We start from the raw sequence: 22,998 nt of genomic DNA on the forward strand, positions 1-22,998 counted from the left end.
GGGCAAAAATTCAACGGCAAATACACAATCAGTGCAAAGACAATGACCATGGTCCCTCTCAGCACCCGCATGATCTGTATCAAGGCATGGAAGATCTACAGGCACCTGGTGGAGAGCTCTGGAGAGGGAGACCCTGAGAAGTTTCAAGCCAGCAAGGGTTGGTTTGAGAAATTCAATAAGCGCTTGAGACTTCACAATGTGAAGCTTGTTGGGGAGATTGCCTCTGCAGACCAGGAGGCTGAAACTGCTTTTCCTGCCCAGCTGCAGAGGCTGGTAAGGATGTGCACAAAACTGGTTTGCCTAGTTTGGTTCGAATTCAAACTGGGTTCAAACCAGGGTGGGGACGTTCGGTTTTGGTTTTGCTCGAACCCCACTTTGGTTTGGTTTGAATTTGAAGCTGGTTAGAACTGGTTTGAGCCTCCAAAACTGGGTTGGGTGGTAGGTACCAATGGGTGCCAACTACCACCTGAACCCCTAGGACAGTCCTACGATTTTAATGAATTTTTGATTTTTAAAAAATTATTGCCCATTATTCCCTATGTAGAGTACCTAGGGGCAAAAGCTTGTGGTGGGTGGTAGGCACCCAGGGGTGCCTACCACCCACCAAACCCCAAGGCAATCGGACACTTCTTTGATTATTGGTGATTTTTTTGAAGTATTTCTTAATTTTTGTATTCCTCCCATAGGGAATAATGGGGATTTGAGGATGCCCCATTCCCCAACTTTGGCGGGGGGGTGTGTGCCAGAGCACCCCAAAGTGGGTCTGGGGGCACAGCAGGGCCGGCCTCCACCCCCCCCCAAGGAACCTCTAAGTTGATAAGATTTATTGTTGATTAATCAGGAATTTCAAAAGAATTATTTTTTGGCTACATAGACATGCATTGGTTCCACAGGAAACCACTGCCTGAGTCTTTCCATTCAAAAAGAACACTGTGTTACCTTTCACCTTAATAGCTTAATTGCTTTGACCTGAACTCAGAGTTCAGAGCAATAAGCAATTAAGGCCAGAAGGTGAAAAGGCACTCTGTTATTTCATATGGAGCCAATGCATGTCTATGGAGCCAAAAATTAAATCTTTAAAAATTCATAAATAAATAACAATAATTCCTATCAACTTGGGGGTGCCTGAGGGGAGTTGAAGCCAGCCCTGCCATGCCCCCAGACCCACTGTGGTGTGCCCTGCCCCCCCGAGGGGGGTTGGGGCTGCCTCAAATCCCCATTATTCCCTATGGGAAATTGAAAAATACTTCAAAAAATCACCAATAATCAGAGAAGTGTCTGATTGCCTTGGGATTGGTGGGTGGTAGGCACCTCTGGGTGCCTACTACCCACCCCAGTTTTTTGCCCCTAGGTACTCCACATAGGGAATAATGGGCAATAATAAAACAATTTCAAAAATTCATTAAAAATCATAGGAGTGTCCAATTGCTTTGGGGTTTGGGTGGTAGTTGGCACCCATGGGTGCCTAACACCCAACCCAGTTTTGGAGACTCAAACTGGTTTGAATCAGTTCTAATTGAACCAGGCTCAGTTCGGTTTGAATGCGAACTGTCAGGTTGAACCCAATGCCTGGTTTGGTTTTAATTTGAACGGTCAAACCAAACCGGTTTGAACTCTGTTGGGGACACCCCCCTGACCCCAACATTAAACCCAGAGCCACCAACCCAGAATTATATGGAACCCAGGCCCGTGTCTAATTCCATTTTATAAGAGTTCAATTAAATCCCTGAACTCAAGGTGAACTGACACCCAGATCTCAGGACTGCCTCATGAACTGCTCTGTGAAGGAAGAAGTAATCCAGCATTGTATTGTGAAATGGGCACTCACAGAAACTCAAGGGCTAGGCCTGAGCTAATCAATATGCTAAAATGTAACTCACTATCAGATAATGTCTGTGGAAGAGGCCAGGGGCTGATCTCCCCTTTCCTGTTGCAAGAGATCTATGTTAATCTTTGTCAATGATTGCTCTGCTATACTCAATTGCTCTCTATAGAAATTCCACTCTAGGTAAATGCACACAAAGAAAACACCTATAGACTTTAATTCTTACTTTACTAACACCTTAACACCTCATGGGGTCAGGCTGGCAAATCTGGGAGAAGAAAAGGTGCCCATTTGCAACTCAGAGATGCAGATTTGCTTGGGGCAATGTCCCCCCCTCCCCTTCCAAGCTTACAGCTTACAGAAGATGGGATTCAGATCTCCCTCGACTGCCTGAATAATTAAAAGATGATATCCAGAAGGTAACAGCAAGTTGTCACCTTTTGGGACCCAGGAAAGATGATGGGAGATCAAAGGAAGATACAACTATAAAGAATGAGGCTTACTGGACAGAGAGTGAGCAGTCTTTTGCCTACACGCAGCTTTTGCCTACAAGCAAGACTTGCTCATGAGTAATCCCAGGGTTTGCTTTCCAGGGAAAAGGGACTGTTTGTGACTTCTGCTACACAGTAAGAAGTCAAGACTCCCCAGCAAACTGCATGCTTGATCATTGCTCTAAAAGCTCCTGTCCCCAGCCATAGCCTCGCTCCTTCAGCTGAAAGATCCACCGTTCTCAAGCCTCTGATCCTGGTAATATGCTGCCTTCACAAGCCTTGGATCCCTCTTCCCTCCTTTCTACTAATCACTGCCATCCCTCTCCTAAGCCCTCCCTCCTTCCTTCTTCTCTCTTAATGTTTTATTTAGGATTTTAGATTATTAGATAGCTGTAATTACTGATTGCACACACATATGTTAGTTAGGCACATTACACTACACTTTGAATCGGAAACATGTTTTTAATGTGGATTATTTTATCCTGATAAGCAACTTTTTATAATAAAGCCCATTGAACTTTCTGAGTGTCTCTCTCTCTATCTCTGTTTGTGCGTCCAGATCCTACATGGTCACCATCTCCAAGAACCAATTCAGTTTGTGTATGATGTGACTTTGCCTCTTTCCCTCTGAGCATGTACAGAGTGAGAAACCAGGTGTAGTTCACAACAACTTGAACTGGTTTGCACATCCCTAGAGGCTGGTTGAGGAGAAGGGCTATGTGCCTGACCAGGTCTTCAATGCAGACGAGATTGAACTCTTTTGGAAGAGGATACCTAGCCGCACCTTCATCGCCAAGGAGGAGAGAAGAGCTCCAGGATTCAAGGCTACAAAGGACAGGCTGACCCTTCTGTTCTGTGCCAATGCCTCAGGTGGCCTGATGGTCAAGCCCATGCTGGTGTACTGGTCCCTGAATCAACAGGCACTGAAGGGGAAGAACATGAACCACTTCCTGGTGTTTTGGAGAGCAAACATGAAGGCCTGGGTAAAGCACACCATCTTCATGTCTTGGCACACCATCTTCATGTCTTGGTTCAATGACTGCTTTGTGCCTGAGGTGAAGTGCTACCTAAGAGAGAATAATCTGGCTTCCAAGGCGCTACTGCTGTTGGAGAATGCCTTAGGGCATCCTCCGGACCTGCTGGTTGCCCACCCCAATGTGGAAGTGGTGTTCATGCCTCCAAACATTACATCGCTCACCCAGCAAATGGAACAAGGCATCATCCAGGATACATCATAGGAGAAGGAGGTCCCCTTATACAAAATGATGGTGCGACCACACCTGGGACCGGGTCTCACAATCAGTGAGACCGGGTTCCTAGCCGTGAGCGGGAAGGAAGCCCTGGGTGGCCGGATTGGCCGCCCACAGGATGGCCGGCCCCAAGACGGAGCCGGCGGGGGCTGGGGAGCTTGGGGGCCGCGCACCCCCCAGAAGCCCCAGTATGCCCTGTGCAAGCACGCAGGGCATACTGGGGAAACCCCCGAGCCGGGAGGCTGCTTTTAAGCCTCCCAGCCAGGGGACTACTCACAAGCAGATAGCCTGGGTTTGCGGAGCGCTCGCTCCACAAACCCGGGCTAAGGGGCGGGCTACAGGAGTGGGCTAGCTGCTCCAGAACCACCGGGCTCAGCTGCAAGCCCGGTGGTTCTTACGATCACAAAAAATCAGGCTAGGATTTTCCTAGCCCGATTTTTGTGATTGTAGGAATAGCTCCCTGGAGTACTATGTACAATTCTGGTCACCACATCTAAAAAAGGACATTGTAGAACTGGAAAAGGTGCAGAAGAGGGCAACCAAGATGATCAGGGGCCTAGAGCACCTTTCCTATGAGGCAAGGCTACAGCATCTGGGGCTTTTTAGTTTAGAAAAAAGATGACTGTGGGGAGACATGTTAGAGGTCTATAAAATCATGTTTTATACAATGCTGGTCTGAGTGCGAACTAGACCAACCCCAGTTTGAACAGAATGGGTCTGAACCAGTTCAGGCCAATGCTTGTAAAGGGGAATCCGCAGAGGACTCCCCTTTACAAGCAAAGGGGGATTCCCAAAGGGTGGGGGGGGAGAGAAGAGAACTTAACTTTCCCATCTCTAGTGGCTCCTCTAAACTCACAGCTGGCCTCCCCAATAATAGCCTGGGCCAGCGGCTATGGCCCTGTTTGGGCCTCTGGTAACTGTAGAGCATGCAGGGCCTTCATGCATACACGGAGGCCATTAGAATAGATAGCCTTGTGCTCTTGTACAAGAGCACCAGGTCCCACTGCTGCCATCCTGCCACCACCAGGAAAGTATCGGTGAGTATAGGGATGGCTGCCACCATCCTGCCACCACCTCCTGTCCCCCCTGCCCTTTGGGAATCCCCCTATGCTTGTAAAGAGGAATCCTCAGCAGAAAGGATTCCCCTTTACAATCATATCCCTGAGCCGATCCACCCCAGTTCAGCGGTTGAACCGAACCGGCCATACTGGTTACGTGCACATCCCTAGCTCCCACTTCCTAGTACTGTGCATTTTAATGAGAAGCTGTTTGGTCAGGCACTCAAGTGTCCAGAACAACAGACGTCTGAATGGTATAGTCAGCAGTGCCCAAATGAAATCAAGTGCTTCTGATTAGCTGGCTCACTAAAAGTTCTTTCCATTTCATTTCCTACTGGCTAGTACTGTCTCACCTATTCAGCCCACACAACATTACAGCTTACAAGCACTATTCAAGATGGCATTGACATATAAAGCTTGTAATGGCTTTGACCCTTAAGCCAAAGAGACTGCACCTAACTTTATGTTTCATTGTGACCTCTATGACTGACTAAGAGTGCCCTTATTGAATTTTATCTTATGCATAATATCTAAAGATCATGGACACATACTGTAGCAGGTGTTCTTGGAGATTGCTCCAACACTATGGATCTTTTTTTTCCCTGGAGACCATCCAAAATTTTTATGTTCAAGCATGATATTTAAAAAATGAGCTGGTGCTAGGTGGCTCATATGAAGCTCAGTTTTAACACTTGAAGATAAGAACTTAAGAGATAAGAAATGTTTGTTTTCAATTCGATTCCTAATGATCCCTAGCATGGAATTTGCCCTTTTCACAGCTTTTGCACACTGAGTTGACACTTTCAATGTGTTGTTCACTACGATCCCAAGATCTCTCTCCTGGTTAGTGTAGTGGCACTGCGGAAGATATGGCGAGGAAGCCTAGTGGTGTGATCCACTTTTACCCTCTGCACATGTAGACTTCTATACACTGCTTATATCCATGCATTCAAAGGGTTCATTCTAAGCCTCTCTAGCCTTAAACTTCAGTAACCTTGTACTCCCGTTTTTTAAAATTGAAAACTGTATATCCACCTGCATTCCTGTGATCCACTATGATTTTTGAGTTTATATTGAGTTTATATTGATTTTTGAGTTTATTTTTGAGTTTATATTACTATGTCAAGCTGGGCACGGATAAGGTTTACTTAAAACATATGCATTAATTGAGGATGGGAAGATGCACTGCCTGGGATTGGGATGTACTTGGCCGCTGGACAAGTGCATTGGTCTCACACAGGCTACTGATAAAGGGGGCCAAGAACCCCTTTCTTGGTGCTGCTTATGAGAGTTGTAATAATATAAGAAAGACGCAAAGACCCCCACAGTAATTAGGAGCTTCAGTGTAGACCAAGACCTGGAAAGGTGCTATGCACCAGCTGGCATCACAGGGGCCATGTCCTTTTCGTCATCACCAGGACTCCCCAATGAAAAAGATCACGCCAGATTAAGGACGTATGCTTTATCTTCTGTTCTGTAATCCGCTTTGAAATATTGTTCAGCTTTGTCTAATAAAACCTCTTTGGCATTTACACTGGTCTGAGCTTATTTCCTCTGAATCCCGGAACCTGTTGGACACTGGCTGGCCACCGGTGCAAAAACAGTCAGTCAATGACATCTCAGCCCCATCAGTGTATATGTGAATCTGGGGTTTCTTGCCCCAATAAGCATCATTTTACACTTGCTTACAATGAACCACATTTGCCATTTTGTTGACCACTCACTCAGTTTGGAGAGATCATTTTGGAGCTCCTGACAATCTGTTTTGGATTTCACTACCCTAAGTAGTTTAGTGTAATCTGCAAATCTGGCCACTTTGCTGCGTACCCCAATTTCTAGACCATTTATGAACAAATTAAAGAGCACTGGTTAAATTAAAGGGCATCCCCTGGGGGACCCCACTTCTTACTTCCCTCCAGTTTGAAAACTGACCATTTATACCTATCCTCAGTTTCCTGTCCTTCAACCAGTTACCAATCCACAATTCAACCTGTCCCCTTACCCCATGACTGCTCAGTTTACTCAAGAGTCTTTGGTGGGGAACTCTGTTAAAAGCTTTTTGGAATTCCAAGTATACTATGTCAACATGCCTCTTGACTTTCTCAAAGAACTCCAAAAGGTTAGTGAGACAAGACTTGCCCTTGCAGAAGCCATGCTGGTTCTCCCCCAGCAGGGCCTGTTCTTTTAAGATTATGGCATTGACTTCAATTATTTAGAAACGTTGTGTAAGAATAAGGTTAAAAAGAGATAAATTTATGAACAAGCCTATGAACACCCAATGAACAGTGATGGGATCATGAAGAATGGCAAGCTAATTGTTATGGGAAAATATACACAGCTACAACAGGGGTTTATTAGAGTTCAATTGACTACAATTGCTCATATATTTTACTAAAAGGGCCCAGAGATGTGTTTACTTCTGTCCCATAATATAGGCTACATTGGGCTATATAATACCTTCCATTCAATGGAGAACAATCATACATGTTAAACGCAAGATCAAAATTTATGTGTCGCTTTTGTGTAATGACAAAACACACACTATTTGAATAAACTGCTGAACAATACCTCATGTTTGGGACAGCTGCTAGGTTTTCCCTTTCATTTCCTATACTATAACCTAACATTTACAGCTGGTTTGACCTCTGGTTCTCTTCCCCACCTCCTATGTTTGCACATTTATCTTCCTCCCTTGCCTTTGAATAAGGATGGTTCAAATTTCGCATAGAGCAGAGAAGTGAGAAGGGAAGTACAATTCTTTCCCTACCTGGTGCTTTTTGCTTGCAACTTCTTCTGATCTTCCTCCTGGTGGGGCTCATCTCAGAGCCCCATGGAGCAGTTGTCGTAGAGGGATTGCAAACAAGAGGCAGAAGATGGAAAATGTTCAGTACTCCCCTTCTTGCACATCTTGCACTGCCATGGCCAGTTAGCCCCTTAGACAGGCAAAAAGGGATTATTTTGCCTTTAGAGAAAAAGGTGGGATCTTCCATGGCTTATCCATATTTGACTGATGTAACATTCCATAACCCTATTTGCTCATTCATACTTCAGTAATACAATGCCACAATTTACATCTATAGTCATAGGATAATTAAGGCAAACCTGGGTAGCTTTTCAGACAAATTCATCTCTCCCCCGACCCGTGTGTGTGTGTGTGTGTGTGTGTGTGTGTGTGTGTGTGTTTTAAAAGCACTGCCAAAGCTCAACATTTCCACGTGTTTCTTTGGAATTTTAATCATTACTCTGCATCTTTTATTATACTATTTAGTTAACCAACTAAAACTAGTATGTACTCTATATACTCTAGCCCTATTTGGACATCACATTGTATGTACAAACAGATGTCTGTACACATGTACAAATTTTTGTATAAATGATTTTATGTGCCATCACTCTAAAAGTGAGTCAGGGGACAGATAGGAAGTGTACCACTGTACATATGTTGAACACATTACTGTACATGCATACAGTTCTGCACATATGTACACCATACACAGATTGTACATGCACTGACCATAATGTATGAATAGGGCTATAGTCCCTCCCAGATTTCATACAAAGCCTTTTAAAGTTATGAACAGTCCAAACTTGAGTGGTACTGTGTATGTTCAGTTATCAACTGGGCAGCTGCTCTCTTTGGTATATGAAAAAAAAAATTGTCAAAGAAATCGACTTTATTTCTGCCAGATACTTCTGTCACATTATATCTGTGTGGTCTCATGAGCACACAGTCTATTGTCTCTTAAAAGCCATTGTTACTCTTCAGAAGAAATCATAATGGCTCATTTGTAAACACTTTTCCCCAACACAAAACTTGCTTGTGCCTTCTTTCCCTCTGATGCACACATCAGGAAGCTGGTGGACATAATGGTTGCCATTGCATGTGTTATGTTAAAAGGCAGTTATGCACACACTTTAGGCGACAATAAATGCTATTGATTATGACAAATCAGGCTATTTTTCTCCCAACCACAAATGCTTTGCAATTCAATCCATGTGCAATTGGATCACATAACAATAGTATCATAACTGTCACTATCTCAAAAACCTGCTGTACTGAAATGGAGCCACTCAAATGCAGAATTGTTTAATAATAAAACCTGCCAATTTCTTCCTCTCCCAACACCAAATTGTATCACACTGAGGACCAATATTAGCAGATATTCCCTTTTATATTCTATAAAATATGAAACAATGCCTTGGTTCAGTTGACCTAACAAACCATATCTTAGTGAGCTGAGTGAGCAGAGTTCATGTGCTTTCCCTTATCTCCTCCCCTTTCTTCCTCATCTTACAGAAACATATATTAGACCTCAGCTAAATATTTTCTCTAAAACTGGGAGCTATGGTTTAACTGTGGTTTACAAACCAAGTTATGAAACCAGGATTTGATCTTGGTTTTACATCTTGTTTGTAAACCACAGTAAAACCACACCTTCTGGGTTGGGACAACATACAGAAGCTACAGCTTAACAAACAAGGAGCCGGGTCTCACGATCAGTGAGACCCGGTTCGGGAAGCCCGCTCTCCCTGCACACGAGCAGGGCGGGAGTCCTGGGTGGCCGGATCAGCTGCCTACACGGTTGCGGGCTCTGTGACGAAGCCGGCGGGGGCTGGGGAGTTTGAGGGCCACGCGGCCCCAGAAGTTCCAGTATGCCCTGCGTGAGCATGTAGGGCATACTGGGGAGACCCCTGAGCCAGGAGACTGTTTCTCAGCCTCCCGCCAGGGGTCTCAGGCTAGCGGAGGCTAGCCTGATTTTTTACAATCATGTGAATAGCCTCAAGGAGTGTTACATTACAGCTGTGGGCCTCAACAGAGGAAGAAGTGCATGGGTTGGCGCTCATTGGCTTTTGTTATCAGTCCAACAAACCATGGTTTATTGGATCATCTGAGTCATTTCAATGCTTGTTTACTCATTTCATAATGGAAATAGTTTCTCACTAAATAATGGAAGGAAATCAACAGTATTTAGAAATATGCACTTTCTAAAATCAAGACAACCTTTCTAAAGTTGCTCAGCTCTCAACAGAATTATGTAGTGTGACTGCACTATAGGAAACCTTGTTCTCTACATGTGGGGTGTCATATACAAAATTTGTGTTGCAATAAATATAAATAGTATCCCAGTGACATTCCCATTGTCTGTGTCTCAGTGGGGTGGTTTAATTTAGGGGAAACACACATGCAACAACCCTTGAAATTCATTTAATGATGAAATTCATTTAGTATTATATAATTCATAGAAGAATCTATTCTAGTGACCCTTTTAACTAAAGAAAACCTTACATTCAAGTTTCCTTTTATAAGAGCAGAGTACTCTCTAATCAAGAATTATCTACACACACACACACAAAACTTTAAAGCAGAGACTGCTGATCTACATATCTCACATTTGAGTGGAAAAGCTAAATATAGTACTTAGAGGATTTCGCTGATGGGCATAAAAACCATCCACAGAAAAATTAGTTTGATCTGAGATGTTCTGGTGCTAAAACAAATTTGGAGTAGAAAAACAGACACACTAGATGGAGGTTGTCATGTTCAAGGATACTTATTTCCTATAAAATGTAATGATGTCTGTGAACCTCTCTCCAAGGTGTGTCAGTCAAGAAGAGTTTCAGTCAATATATTTCCCCAGAGTGTATCTTTCTCTTTCTCTTCCATCTGCTAAGTATTTAAAGAGGAGTTAAAAGAAAAACCACTTGCCAGTTTTGCAATGTCATTCACATCATCTGTCACAGGATTCCCGCAGGGACTTTGGGCTTTGATAAGAGGATTAAGTAGGAGCAGTTGAAGATAAAAGCAAGTGATAATCCAAGTCTGTAAGAGAGAGGAAACAGTGGCTTGGTAATCTTTACAAAGACTAATTACATATAGTAACATGTAATATCTGGGAATGGAAGAATGAACGTTACAAAATCCTATAAGGCAGTTCATGCAGTTATAAGTAGGAGCTGGGTTGGATGGCACTGTCCTAACCAAATCTCGTACCCAGCACTTTGCTAAGGTAGGAGGTATCTCTGTCAGACGCAGCAACTCTCTCCAAGATGACCATTGTCCCCACCTCTGACCTTGTTTTTTCCCTTGCACACGATCATACAACAGGAGTGTGTACCTAAATTAGGGTAAAACATTTGTCTGACCCTAATTATAATCATGTGAACTGCCTTCCTCTTTGCTACTAAATGAAACAACCATTGCTTCATTTAATTAGAAAAAAATACAAACAAGTATTTTAAAAACAAGAATTCCTTAAGACATAGAATGTGTTAAAATGACATCTTCTTCTGGACAATTATTTTCAGAAGGAAATGTAATGATTTTCTTTTGAAAATAGTTTTCAGAATGCTTCCAAAGTAACGCCCCCCACCCATTCTCTCAATATTTTCATCATCAGGGAAGCTTAAAGCCAGTTCCAGCATATACTAGGCCCACGGAGAACCACCAAAGTCCTTCCCCATGGAAGCATTCCATATAGAAACAGTAAAATCTTTTTTTAACTGTATGTGTTTACCTAGACATATAACATTTCACTTAGAGAAAGCACTACCTGGAGACCAGAGATGCATTGCTGGCATGTGGATGCTAGATAGACACGCAGGAGGAAGCTTTCAGATGCTACTGCTTCTGCATTTCCACAGGGAAGAGCTTTCTGACAGCTCACACAAGTCGTAATGTTTGAAATGGCCCTTTATTGTAATGAAATTAGTATTGATATGATATGATATATGATGAATATTTGACGAATACTGTATTATCTCCTAGAGGTTTGCTTATAATCTTAAATCTGTTTTAACTGATCATCAACTCACCAATGTGGACAAGAACACAAGAATGACTGTGACAGATTAACAGAAGTCCATCTAATTCAACTGTCTTCAGTAGTGACCCAACAAATGAACAATTCAAAAGCAGGGCAGGATGATGCCAGGCTTCCTTGGTCTGTCCAGAGCATTTGGTAAACAGCAGTACACCCCTATGGAAAACTGAAGTTTTGTTTTCTACTTTTATGGCTAGTAAGCCATATTATTTATTTTTATTTTGAGATACATCGAGGCTATTCACACGATGGGGCGAAATTGGGCTAGCAGAGGCCCATCGTGTGAACCACCGGGCTCGGCTGCGAGCCCGGTGGTTCCTAGGCGGGTAACCCACCTAACTGCACTAAAACAAGGTTTGCGGAATGAGCGCTCCGCAAACCTGGTTTTAAAGATCATGAGTAGCCACGGCTACTTTGGCGGGCTAACCGCCAGAGAACCACCGGGCTCACCCGTAAGCCTGCTGGTTCTCACGATCAGGAAAAACCGGGCTGGGCTTCTTTAGCCTGGTTTTCCCCATCGTGAGAATAGCCTCATTATTTCATTCTTTTCAACCTACTGCCAATTAACTGATTGATCTTGAGTTTGAGTGTAAAACTGGGTTGACCATAAGTTCCCACTTCAGTCAACACACTTCATAATGTTATAAACTATTGTGTTGCTCTCTACGTATCTTTTTTCTAAACTAAAAATTTTCAGATTAAAATGTTTATTTTTCTTATTTTGCTTACCCTTTTCTGTAGCACTCCCCAGTTCTACAATGCCCTTTCTGCGATAATAAGGCTGTTCTCATGAGCGGCCTAGCCCAGCATGGTCCACACCTCCCACCAGCTGCAGAGATTGTCTGGGGGCAAAGGCAATTACACAGCCTCCCAGCCCTGGTCGTGAGAATAACTTCACAGTGTTAGAGATGCACACAATATTCTGATTATGACTATATCGCATATTTATGAGAATTCCAACCTCACATATTCACATTTTGTTTTTCTTTTGATTCCCACACTTTTGCCTGCAGAAATGCAGCATGAAATTTGAAATATTTTATTTCCACAAAGCCAACAAAAGGGGATTTGTGCCCATTAGTGGTGTACATCTGTGACATTTATGGCCCCTTGGCTCAGCATGGACCCCTAGTCATCTATTAAATTTTATCTAATATTTCTCAGTCATTTTTACCATTGACTTACTTAATACTCTGTCTCTAAGTAATCTATACATGAAAATATGTATTTGATAAAGACTTGGGCCTCTTGATTAGATAAGACTATGATTTAACTACACTTCTCTACCCAATGAATAGTAAAATTGTCCTAGCATTTGACAGGATAGTTCAAATGCCCAAGCCACCACCAGATGAAAGAGCTGATTCTGGGATAGACTGGTCATCTAACTGAGTTTCTATTCCTTCTGCCTGCTGGTTTCACTCAATAACCCCAACTGTGAGATATCATACTCTCTCTCCACCCTTCTTGATCATGTCCTGTCCCTTCTATCTCTCTGTATCCTTCTATCATGCCATATCCAGCAGCGTAATACATCAACAAACACAAAAGCTTTGTGAGCAATGATTTACTGGATATCGTTAATGTGAGTGACATGCTTAAACTTTGAAGAGATTCGAACTACATTTAGGAACTGACCTCATTACTGTGGAACTTTTATTTCCTATAGCTCAAATATACTTAAGAAAACCTATAAAACTTTCATATTTTCACCACCTAGAGATTTCTATATTAGGCGGTATATAAATTCAATCAATCAATCAAAAAAATATGACAGTGACTGCTGGTCACTGAGTTTAAGCTGGTAGGAGCTGAAGGGGTTAGCAACTAACTTTAACTTAAAAAAAAAAAATCTTTGCAAGTGTGAGCTACCTCTCATTTGTGCTAGAACACACCTCTTGTCAGCTTGTCAGGGGCGTAGCAAGGTTGGAGTGGGCCCAGAGACAAGATTTTAAAATGGGCCCCCACTCACTGAAGCTCAGCTCATGAAGTAAAGAAATCTTAAATGAAGCTGAATAGTGGTAACAAGAAGATATAGATATAGATATAGATATAGATATAGCTATAGCTATAGATATAGATATAGATAAATAAATAAAGGTTTTGTAAATTGTGGATGATGCAAGTCATTTAATGGTACTAGAGAAAGACATGCTGTTCTGGTAGCTCCAGGTCTTAACACCCACATCAGTTTCGGAGGATGAATACAACTGAAGGAAGCCCGGGCGGGTGTGTGGCTGGGGAAGTCAGTCATGTGACTTGCCCCGGGGGGCCCCCAAGGCAGCGGGCCCCCAGACAACTGTCTCCCCTTGCCCTATTATAGTTACGCCCCTGCAGCTTGTTTAAAGAGTGTCAAGCAACATCTCTCCAATACTACAATCCAATGGTGCAAATCGTTCCTTCTTGAGGCATAGCTGTTCTCTCAGTCTCTTATGTGCAAATGAGATATATCATTGCCACTGAAAAAGGGACTTGCAGGGGTCTGAAGAAAGACCTGCTTTGACTGATGGGCAGAAAGGTTCTTGCCTCAAATCTTATCCACTTCACATCTTGTTGATTACAGTGTGTCAGTTGTATATGCTTATTATTACAAGTGTTTATTGACACACATAATTAAACGCTAATCTGGATTTTACAATATGGAATAAATATACATCAGGAATTCAATATAGTTAACATGATGCTATTATAACAAACCTTCTACATATTGTTATGCTTACTGGATACATGACAGAAGCCCCAGAAAATGCAACTATAAAATATACCATACTGAATCCCAGGAGGCACAGCTAAAGGGCAAAAATGGGAAAATTATAACAGATTTCCTACTTGTGGGAGTCCCACAGAAATAATCTTCATATCCTAGTTGTGGGAGTTTCACAGGAACAACCCTGGTAGGGTTGCCAGGTCCAGATGGTGAAAAAGATGATATCCATCACCAAAAGAGTAGAAATAGAGGACACCTTTTAACCAAAAAAAGTCTCCAAGAAGTCTCCACTTTGCATAAAATCTGCATGTGTTTACTGGTATTATATGCATATTTTGATAAAAATTGGATAATTTTTGAATAAATACGGCTCTCCACTGTGAAGCTGATGACCAGGTGAGTGGTATGTCTGCTCAGTTTGGTGTCTAGGTGCTGAATTCTCAAGGCCCCTGCTCCTTATCAGTAAATGCCTCGCCTGGCTAGGTTTACCACTCACAGAGACTCTCCACACAATCCATGTGTGGAGCCTAACCGGGCTCTGCAGGGAGAATTGGCTTAGCCTGCCATCCCTGCAGACGAGCAGGTAGTTCGTCGTGGGCAGCCAAATTGGCTGCCCACACGACTACCGTCTCCTTCATGGAGCCAGTAGGGGCAGCGGGGATTGGGTCCGCCCAGCTCCCGGAAGTCCCACAATGCCCCATGCGGGTGCATGAGGCATTCTGGGGGGTCCCCCGACCCCAGGAGGCTTGCTGTAGCCGCCTGCTCTGGGGTCTCCTCATGAGTCGCCGTAGCACTGAGCCACGCTGCACTGTCTCACGAGCAGAAAAAACGGGGTTAGCAGAGTGCTCGCTCCACTAACCTGATTTGGGGGGGGTGTTACTTGGGGGGGGTGTTACCGTGCAGCTCCCACCGCAACACACAACCACAGCAAAGCGGCCTGGGCTCCCTTAGCCCGCTTTCCTGCGGTCGTGAAAATAGCCTCACACAGTCCTCTCTCCTCCTCCCCCACAGCTCACCCATCCTGCTCTCCCCACCCAGGCCAGCAACTCCACCTCTCAGCTGGAGGCAGGGCGTCCAGCTAGCTGCCGAGCTGAGCCAGCCTTTGTATGCTGGTGCAGCTGAGCATGCATGGTTTCCCACTCGCTTGCTGTTCTCTGTGTTCTCTGTCAACATGTATATATCGCTTTTCAACACAAACAGTGGTTTTCAAAGAACAATAAATTATAAGATGCTCCCCTGCCCCCAAAGGGCTCACAATCTAAAAAGAAATGCAGGGTAACACCAGCATCAGCCACTGAAGGAATGCTGTGCTGGGGTTGGACAGGGCCAGTTGCTCTCTCCATGATAAATAGAAGAAATTCTTAAACTTTGGACCTTTTTACTCAAGAGATTTACAGATTTTGTTCCAGACAAGACAGTGATAATAATCAAAATGGTCACATGTCCTCTATAAAAGTCCTTAGGTCACAAAGGACCAAGATTGAGTATGCACACAGAGATCTCTGGATCCTAGCCATTTTAAACAAGCAGATAACACAACTCTTTTACAGACACTCCCTTCAACATAATATATTGCTTTTTCAAGAACAGCAGATTGATAAGGAAGAACTGGGTGAAATTAAATTCAAGTGAGAGCTTGTTCAAGCGGGTTGATGAAAAAAACTAATACAAATCACTTGCATAGGATTTTTGCAAACTGAGCACCTTACATTGATACAAACTGCGATCCTGCATCAAGAAGACTGCAGCCACTTAGGGACTCTTCAGACATAATGCATTTCCTACATGAACAACATTTCCATTTTGGAAAGCATGATGACTGTATGTGGTGATCATGCATGCACCATGAAGCTGTGACCAGTTCTAGCTTCCCAATGCAGGGACACCATGTGTACACACAACAAAACAGACATGCATAGTGAAACCAGTGATTTCATGCTCGTTCCTGTGGTGAACTGCTTTCTGCAAAAGGATTTAGTCCTTTCGAAGAAACCCTCGAGACAATCCTAGAATACGTTATCAACCCAGAATTTATTTTATTTGTATACTGCTTTTAAGGGCAAGGCCTCTCAAGGAGTTTTAAATACAATTAAAAACAAACAAATTTCTGGCAGCAGCTACTGGTGGCTCTTACCATGGTATCAGGCCAATAAAATGAGAGCCAGAGTGGTGGACAAGGACCGGGATGACCTGAGTTCAAATCCACACTTGATTATGAAAATCTGGGCCAGTCCCATATCTCTCCGCCTAATCAAGTTCACAGGGTTGTTGTGAGGATAAACAGAATCATGCAAACTACTCTGGGCTCCTTGGAGGAAGAGCAGAATATAACAAAACAACAACAACAACTAGCTGATCTGGTGCAGAGCATCTGCGCCCCTAGTCCTCCCCCACTTTTTTGCTTCCCCCCGCTGCATTCTTCCCCACTGCCTGTCTTCTTCCCCCTGCCCACAGCTGCCTTCTTCTTCTCTGCACCCATCTTCTTTCCTGCCATTTGTGGCTGCTTGGCCATCCATCTGCAGGGCCCACCCGCCGGTTGGAGCTGCCCGCCTGCCTGCCGGGCCCACCTGCCATTTGCAGCTACTCCGGCTGCCCGGCCTGCCCGCCAGTCATGACCACTCTAGCCGGCTGCCTGCCAGGGCCGCTCACCTGTCCACCAGCCGCCTGTCTTCTCCCTGCTCCCCCAGCAGTTGGCCATTTGTCACTTCTACCCCACCCCCTGTCGTCCCCGTCGCTAATCAGCAGCTCTCTCGCGAGAGCTGCCATGCATGGCATTAGCGACGGGTATAACTAAAAGAATTCATCATCATCATCATCATCATCATCATCTAAAAATAAATTAAAAGAGCTCTTAGGATAATGGTTCCCAAAGAACTTAGCAGCAGAAGACAGCTGCTAGGGGTGGGTCTTTCCTTCCAGCTGCAAGTGTAAGAGCAGACTTGACTGCCGTACCTTTTTCTCTTTTGCAACTCTACATAGCAATGAGCATTCTGTTTTCTCCATTGGCTATTCTGAAATTCTTCGCCAAACTGAAGCTCTTCCTCATTTTCAACACAGTAAATTATTTCTGTTGGACGTATCCATGAACCTGCTTTCATGATATAATTATAGTTGACAATGCCACTCCTTTTCAAGGAAACCCTTTATCAGCTACGAAAGACTTGTTTATACAGGATTCAGAGCTTTACACAGGAGCTGGTCCAAGACTGTGGAATGTGCTGGTGCAAAAACCCAGAATTACTGTTCCAAGCGCAAACTCATTTCTTCAACCCCATATTTATAAATAATGGCTTTCTATCCAGAAAACAATGTTCTCCCCGGACAATCAAACAAAGAGGCTATTCTCACGATCACCCAAATGCGGGCTAAGGGAGCCTATCCCACTTTGGGGAAATCGTGTGCTGCCGGCAGCTAGCCTCCATAAATACCCCTCCCTTAGATGAGGTCAACAGAGTGATTGCTCCATTAACTTAATCTATTTCCTTGTGTGTTGCCGCAATGCATGGTGACACATGAGTAGACCCCTCACCAGGAGGCTGCAAACAGCCTCCCGGGCACGGGGGTCTCACCAGGATGCCCCACACGCTCACATGGGGGCAGCCTGGAACTTCCGGGGGCTGCACAGCCCCCGATCCCTGCAGCCCCCGCCAGTTCCGTGATGGAGCCGCAAGTTGTGTGGGCAGCCGATCTGGCTGCCCAGGGCTAACATTGGATCGTCTACAGGGAGAGCAGGCTAAGCCTCCTCTTCCCACAAACCCCCTTACAGCTGTTCATACTCATCGTGTGAAGAGCCTCAGTGGGTAGTCACTTCTCTCAATAACATCACTGGTAAAGTCTTGAATAACAAGATGGTGCCAGGGTGGACCACAACAGAAATGGTGGCTCAACCTAGAATTACAAGGCTCAGGGACATCTGTGCAAACATATTGTTCAAAACTACTACACTAAAGCAACAACCTCTATGTAAAATTATGCATATTATTACATCCATATTATAGCTGATGAGGCATAGTGGTTAAAAGTGTGGCAGGAAGACCCTAATGTAAATGTTAATTCAACTATGCTCAGAAATGATGGTTTAATTTAGGTTTAACGTGGGTTACCAACATAGAATGATTTTGTGAACCCATGTGTGATTTTGTGAATCCATGTCAGATTCTTCTCAGGCCATAAATCACCTTGTCCTGGGTTCATACAATAATGCTAATGTTGGTAACCCATATTAAACTTAGATTTGAATGACTGTATGAACCAGGACTTTGACTTGTTTAAATCCAATCTGAGTGCTCAACCATGTTAGCTACTGAATCAAAGGGCAGCAGCAAAATATCTAGCCTAGATATTTATTCATAAGAAAGTTCTTTTCATTTCAGTTTGGACTTACTTCCAAGAAAGTCTGCTTATAACTACTGGCTACGTCAACCCACTGTAACAGATGTTTTGGGAAATTAGTTACAGCCAAAACCTGAAGAGTTTTTAAAATCTCACAGCTGAAGCTCCATATTTTATTTTCTGCAAAGAACTTCTAAATTATTGTGAAAGAGTCAGTTTTCTATTATAAATGTGCTGTCCAAAAAACTCAACACAGAGGCTCAGTCATAATCCTTGCATAAACATGCACAGTGTTTTATAATGTGACTATATAATATGTGTTTTATAATGTGCCAAGATTCTGGAACTAAGAGAGAAGACAAAGAGCTGGGTCTTAAGATCAGTGAGACCCGGTTTAGGGAGCTAAACGGGGAGAGCGGGCTCTCTCCCTGCACACGAGCAGGGCGGGAGCCCTGGGTGGCCGGATCGGCTGCCCACACGATTGCCAGCTCTGTGACGGAGCTGGTGGGGGCTGGGGAGTTCGAGGGCCATGCAGCCGCCGGAAGCTCCAGTATGCGAGCACACAGGGCATACTGGAGAGACCCCTGGAGCCGGGAGGCAGCTTTTCGCCTTCCCTCCGGGGGTCTACCCATGAGTAGCTGCGGCACGGAGTCGCGCCGCAGCTACTCATGATCAGAAAAACTGGGTTTGCGGAGTGCTCCCCTAGGAGGGTGCACTTACCCCTCCCCCCACTTCCCCCCTACCAGCACTAAATCCCTGTAAAAGCTTTCAGGGCCGAAGCGTACCTCCCTGCCACCCATTCCCCTCTTCGGCCGGAAGTGGCCAGAAGTACCGGGTCTGTGTGCGTAAGCTGGGCACACGTGCGTATATGTTGCTTGTGTGCTTGTGCATGTCAGATGGACTCATGCCCAATTGTGATGTGCAACGCACACCCGGTACTTCTGGCCACTTCTGGCCGAAGAGAGGAAGGGGTGGCAGGGAGGTATGCTGCCGTCCCAAAAGCTTTTACAGGAATCTAGTGCCGGCAGGGGGAAAGCAGGGGAGGGGTAAGTGCACCCTCCTCTGCCCTTAAAGTCCTACCAGCCACCCCTTCAAGTCACCCCCACCAGGTTCCGTGCACATCCCTACTGGGTACTTCAAGACGTGAGGCAGTAACCTAATGATCTATCATGATCCATGTGTGCTCGGGCTTGAAGAAGGCTCTGAGGTGAGTAAGATCAATCCCTATGAATTGGGGATGGGGTGGAAGTTGCACAATGGGGGCCTTCACACAATCTGCTGTGATGGTCCTGGCTCACAGTTTATCTCCATAGTGGAGGGGAGGAGCTAAACCTGCTCCTCCCTCAATCTATGTCAGTGCTGTCACTGTAAATATATAAACCAGGACATAAACTGAGATAGTTTGGGATGCATTCTGAAGGTTTTCTGCTTGCATTCTCATCCCCTCAATGGCTCATTTGGATGAGAGAGGGGTTCTCAGCACCCGTTTCCTCCTCTTGACCACAGATGTTTCACCAGGGGCTACTCTTATGTGCTCTGTCTCAGCCTCCCGGCTTCTGCTTCTCTTCTTCTCAGCCTCCTTCTGACTTACTTTCAAACCCCATCTCCTTTTCTGATACTATTCCCAACCACTACCACCCATTGTGTTCCTCCAATTGCTATCCAGTTGACTCTGGACTTCCCTGATCCCTGTCCCATCCTCCAAACCCACTATGGATCACTCCTACCAGATTTACTGACTGCGGATTTGCTGGATATTCCCGATGCTCACTGGCCATCTGGCCTGACAGCCCAGTTTCTGGGTTTGTTTGTTACTGAAGAACGTGGAGGCATGCAAGGCTTTCAGCTGACTGCCCTGGGGTGGGCATGCCTGTATTATTATGTTGGGGCTTCCAACCTCTGAAGAGTGTCAGCCCCAATCAAAGGTTGGGAACCCGAGATTCATAAAGGTATGTTTTTCAAGTTTTTCAGGTATGAATATACTTTTAGCAAGCTGAATTTTATTACATATTTTGAAGAATTTGTTTGTTGGTGTAAAATGGTCATACTTCCCGATGACCTACAGATACCAAATTTTTCATACACAATCCTGCCACTGACAGCTGAATGCACTACCTTTTACACCAGAATATGTGGAAGGAGCAGAAGACCAGCACCTTGAAATGGACCAGGAAATGAATTGGTAGCCAGAGCTACTCTTTCATAATGGGTGTAATATGATCCCTGCAGCTCTCGAAAAAAATTCTAGCTGCCCCACTTTGCACAAGCTGCAGTTTCCAAATATTCTTCAAGGGCAGCCCCAAGAAGAATGTGTTACAGTAATCTAGACAATGGCCAAGGAGCCGAATAGTAGTCCCACAGCACCACCTTCTAGATCTTTCCCATAGAAGGACCAAAGCCACTCTAAAGCAGTGCCTCCAATCCCCATATTTGAGAGGCAGTCCCGAAGGATACCATGGTTGATGGTATTGCAGGCTGCTGAGAGGTCCAGCAGAAGGAGAGAGAGACATTGTGTGAAAAAGGTTTAAAATGTTTGCTATTAGAGCATTTCCCCAAGTTAAGCTCCCAGTGTAGGTCATCCACTAGGGCGACCAAGGCAGTTTCAGTCCTGTATCCAGGATGGAAACCAGATTGAAAGGGGTCTAGATAATCCATATCATCCCAGACCTTCTGCAGCTAAGACACTATTAGATGCTCTGTCACCTTGCCCAAAAAGGGAAGGTTAGAAACAGGTCTGTAAGTGTTCAGATTGGAGGGATCAAGGGAGGGCCTTTTAAATAGTGGTCTCAGCACTGCTTCCTTGAGGAATGATGACATCCTGCCAGAGTGGATTTGATTTAAATCAAACTGATTTAAATCACGATTTAAATAACTAGCAGGGTGGATAAAAATAAAAAAAATCCGATTTAAATAAAAAAATCCGATTTAAATCAAAAAATCCGATTTTTTTGATTTAAATCGGATTTTTTTGATTTAAATCGGATTTTTTTTATTTTTATCCACCCTGCTAGTGATTTAAATCGTGATTTAAATCGTGATTTAAATCAGTTTGATTTAAATCAAATCCACCCTGCATCCTGCCCTCCCTTAATGAAGCATTGATTATAGCCCCGGATCACCTGTCCATACCCTCCCTGGAAGATTTTATTAGTCATGAAAGGCAAAGGTCTAGAACACATGACGTTGCTCGCACACTGCCCATGAACTTGTCCACATCCGCCAAAAAGAATCCAGCACAATAGGACAAGATGGTACTAGAGGCACATCTGCCAGAACTGCCAAAATACTGGTGTCCAAATTGGCATGGATACAAATGACTTTATCTGCAAAGTAGTATGCGAACTGGTCATAGTGGGCTATAGATGGTTCCTTCCCCATTACACAGGGGGATGTGTGAAGCAATAACTTTGCTACATGAAAAAGCTCCACTGGCCTACACTGAGCAAACATAATAGAAGCGGAGGGAAAAAATTTCTTCACCACCCTCACCAGCATGGCGTAGTCCTGAAAATGAGTTCTAGCCCATGTTCAGTTGGATTTGCCACAACTCTTCCTCCAGCATGGTTCCAGCCATTGTCCAAGTTGTTTCACTGTCCTAAGCCCCTCAGAAAACCAAGGAGCAAATTGGGCTCCACCAACCCAGTAGGGGCATTTGGGAGCGACCATCTCAATAACCCAGGCTATCTCCACATTCCAGAGATTCAACAGCTCTGGACACTGGAAATTTCCCAAGGGCTGACTGGAAACCAAACAGATCCATAAGCCTACCACTCCTGCAGAGCACAGACAGAACAGTCAAAGAAAACCCTACCAGATAATGATCTGTCCGTTACAAGGGAGTTATCTCAAACTCACCACCTCCACATCATTCATTTCCTGGTCAACAAAAACCAGATCCAAAGTAAGTCCTACCATGTGTGTAGGGGCTGCTACCAATTGAGATAGGCCCATGGTTGCAATGGTAACCATTAAGTCCAGAGCCGCCCCTACTAGGGGGACATGAGTATGGACATTAAAGACGCCCAAGACAATAAGTCTAAGGGTAAATCAAAGCCACCTCCAAGACCACCCCCATTAGCTCAGGTAGGGAGACTGAACTGCAGTTGGGTGGTCGGTACACCAACAGAATCCCCAGCTTATCTTGGAGGCCCACTCTCAAGGGCAAACACTCAAAATCTGGAGATTGCATAACCAGGAACCTGAAAAGGGGAAAGGTCTCACAACAGATGACTGCAACACTCCCTCTCTGACCCTCAAGGCCGGGCTGCTGCAGGATCAGAAAACCTGGAGGACAAAGCTGAGAGAGACCAACCCCACCCAGCTCATCCAGCCAGGGCTCCGTCACACATATCAGGTCAGCATGCTCATCCACAATCAAATCATGGATGAGAGATGTTTTACCATTTACTGACCTGGCTTTCAGAGTGTTCCCAGAGCTCCCTGGGGCTGCAGATTGGGAGAAGAGCCAGAAAAATGAACAGTAGTCTGGACCGTTTCCCCCTGTAATGGCCTGC

General features: G+C 44.5%; 1 protein-coding gene across 3 annotated transcripts in view; it reads right to left on the reverse strand.

Annotated features, from left to right (window-relative positions):
* KITLG (KIT ligand) overlaps positions 1 to 22,998 on the reverse strand; it is a 120,557-nt gene that overhangs the window by 56,925 nt on the left and 40,634 nt on the right. For all 3 annotated transcript variants that reach the window (XM_053257909.1, XM_053257908.1, XM_053257907.1), the window contains exon 2: positions 10,332 to 10,445. In XM_053257909.1, coding sequence (XP_053113884.1) covers positions 10,332 to 10,445 — 114 coding nt within the window. The remainder of the gene's footprint in view (positions 1 to 10,331; positions 10,446 to 22,998) is intronic.

Source organism: Hemicordylus capensis, chromosome 5, assembly GCF_027244095.1.
Source record: "Hemicordylus capensis ecotype Gifberg chromosome 5, rHemCap1.1.pri, whole genome shotgun sequence".
Lineage (NCBI taxonomy): Eukaryota > Metazoa > Chordata > Lepidosauria > Squamata > Cordylidae > Hemicordylus > Hemicordylus capensis.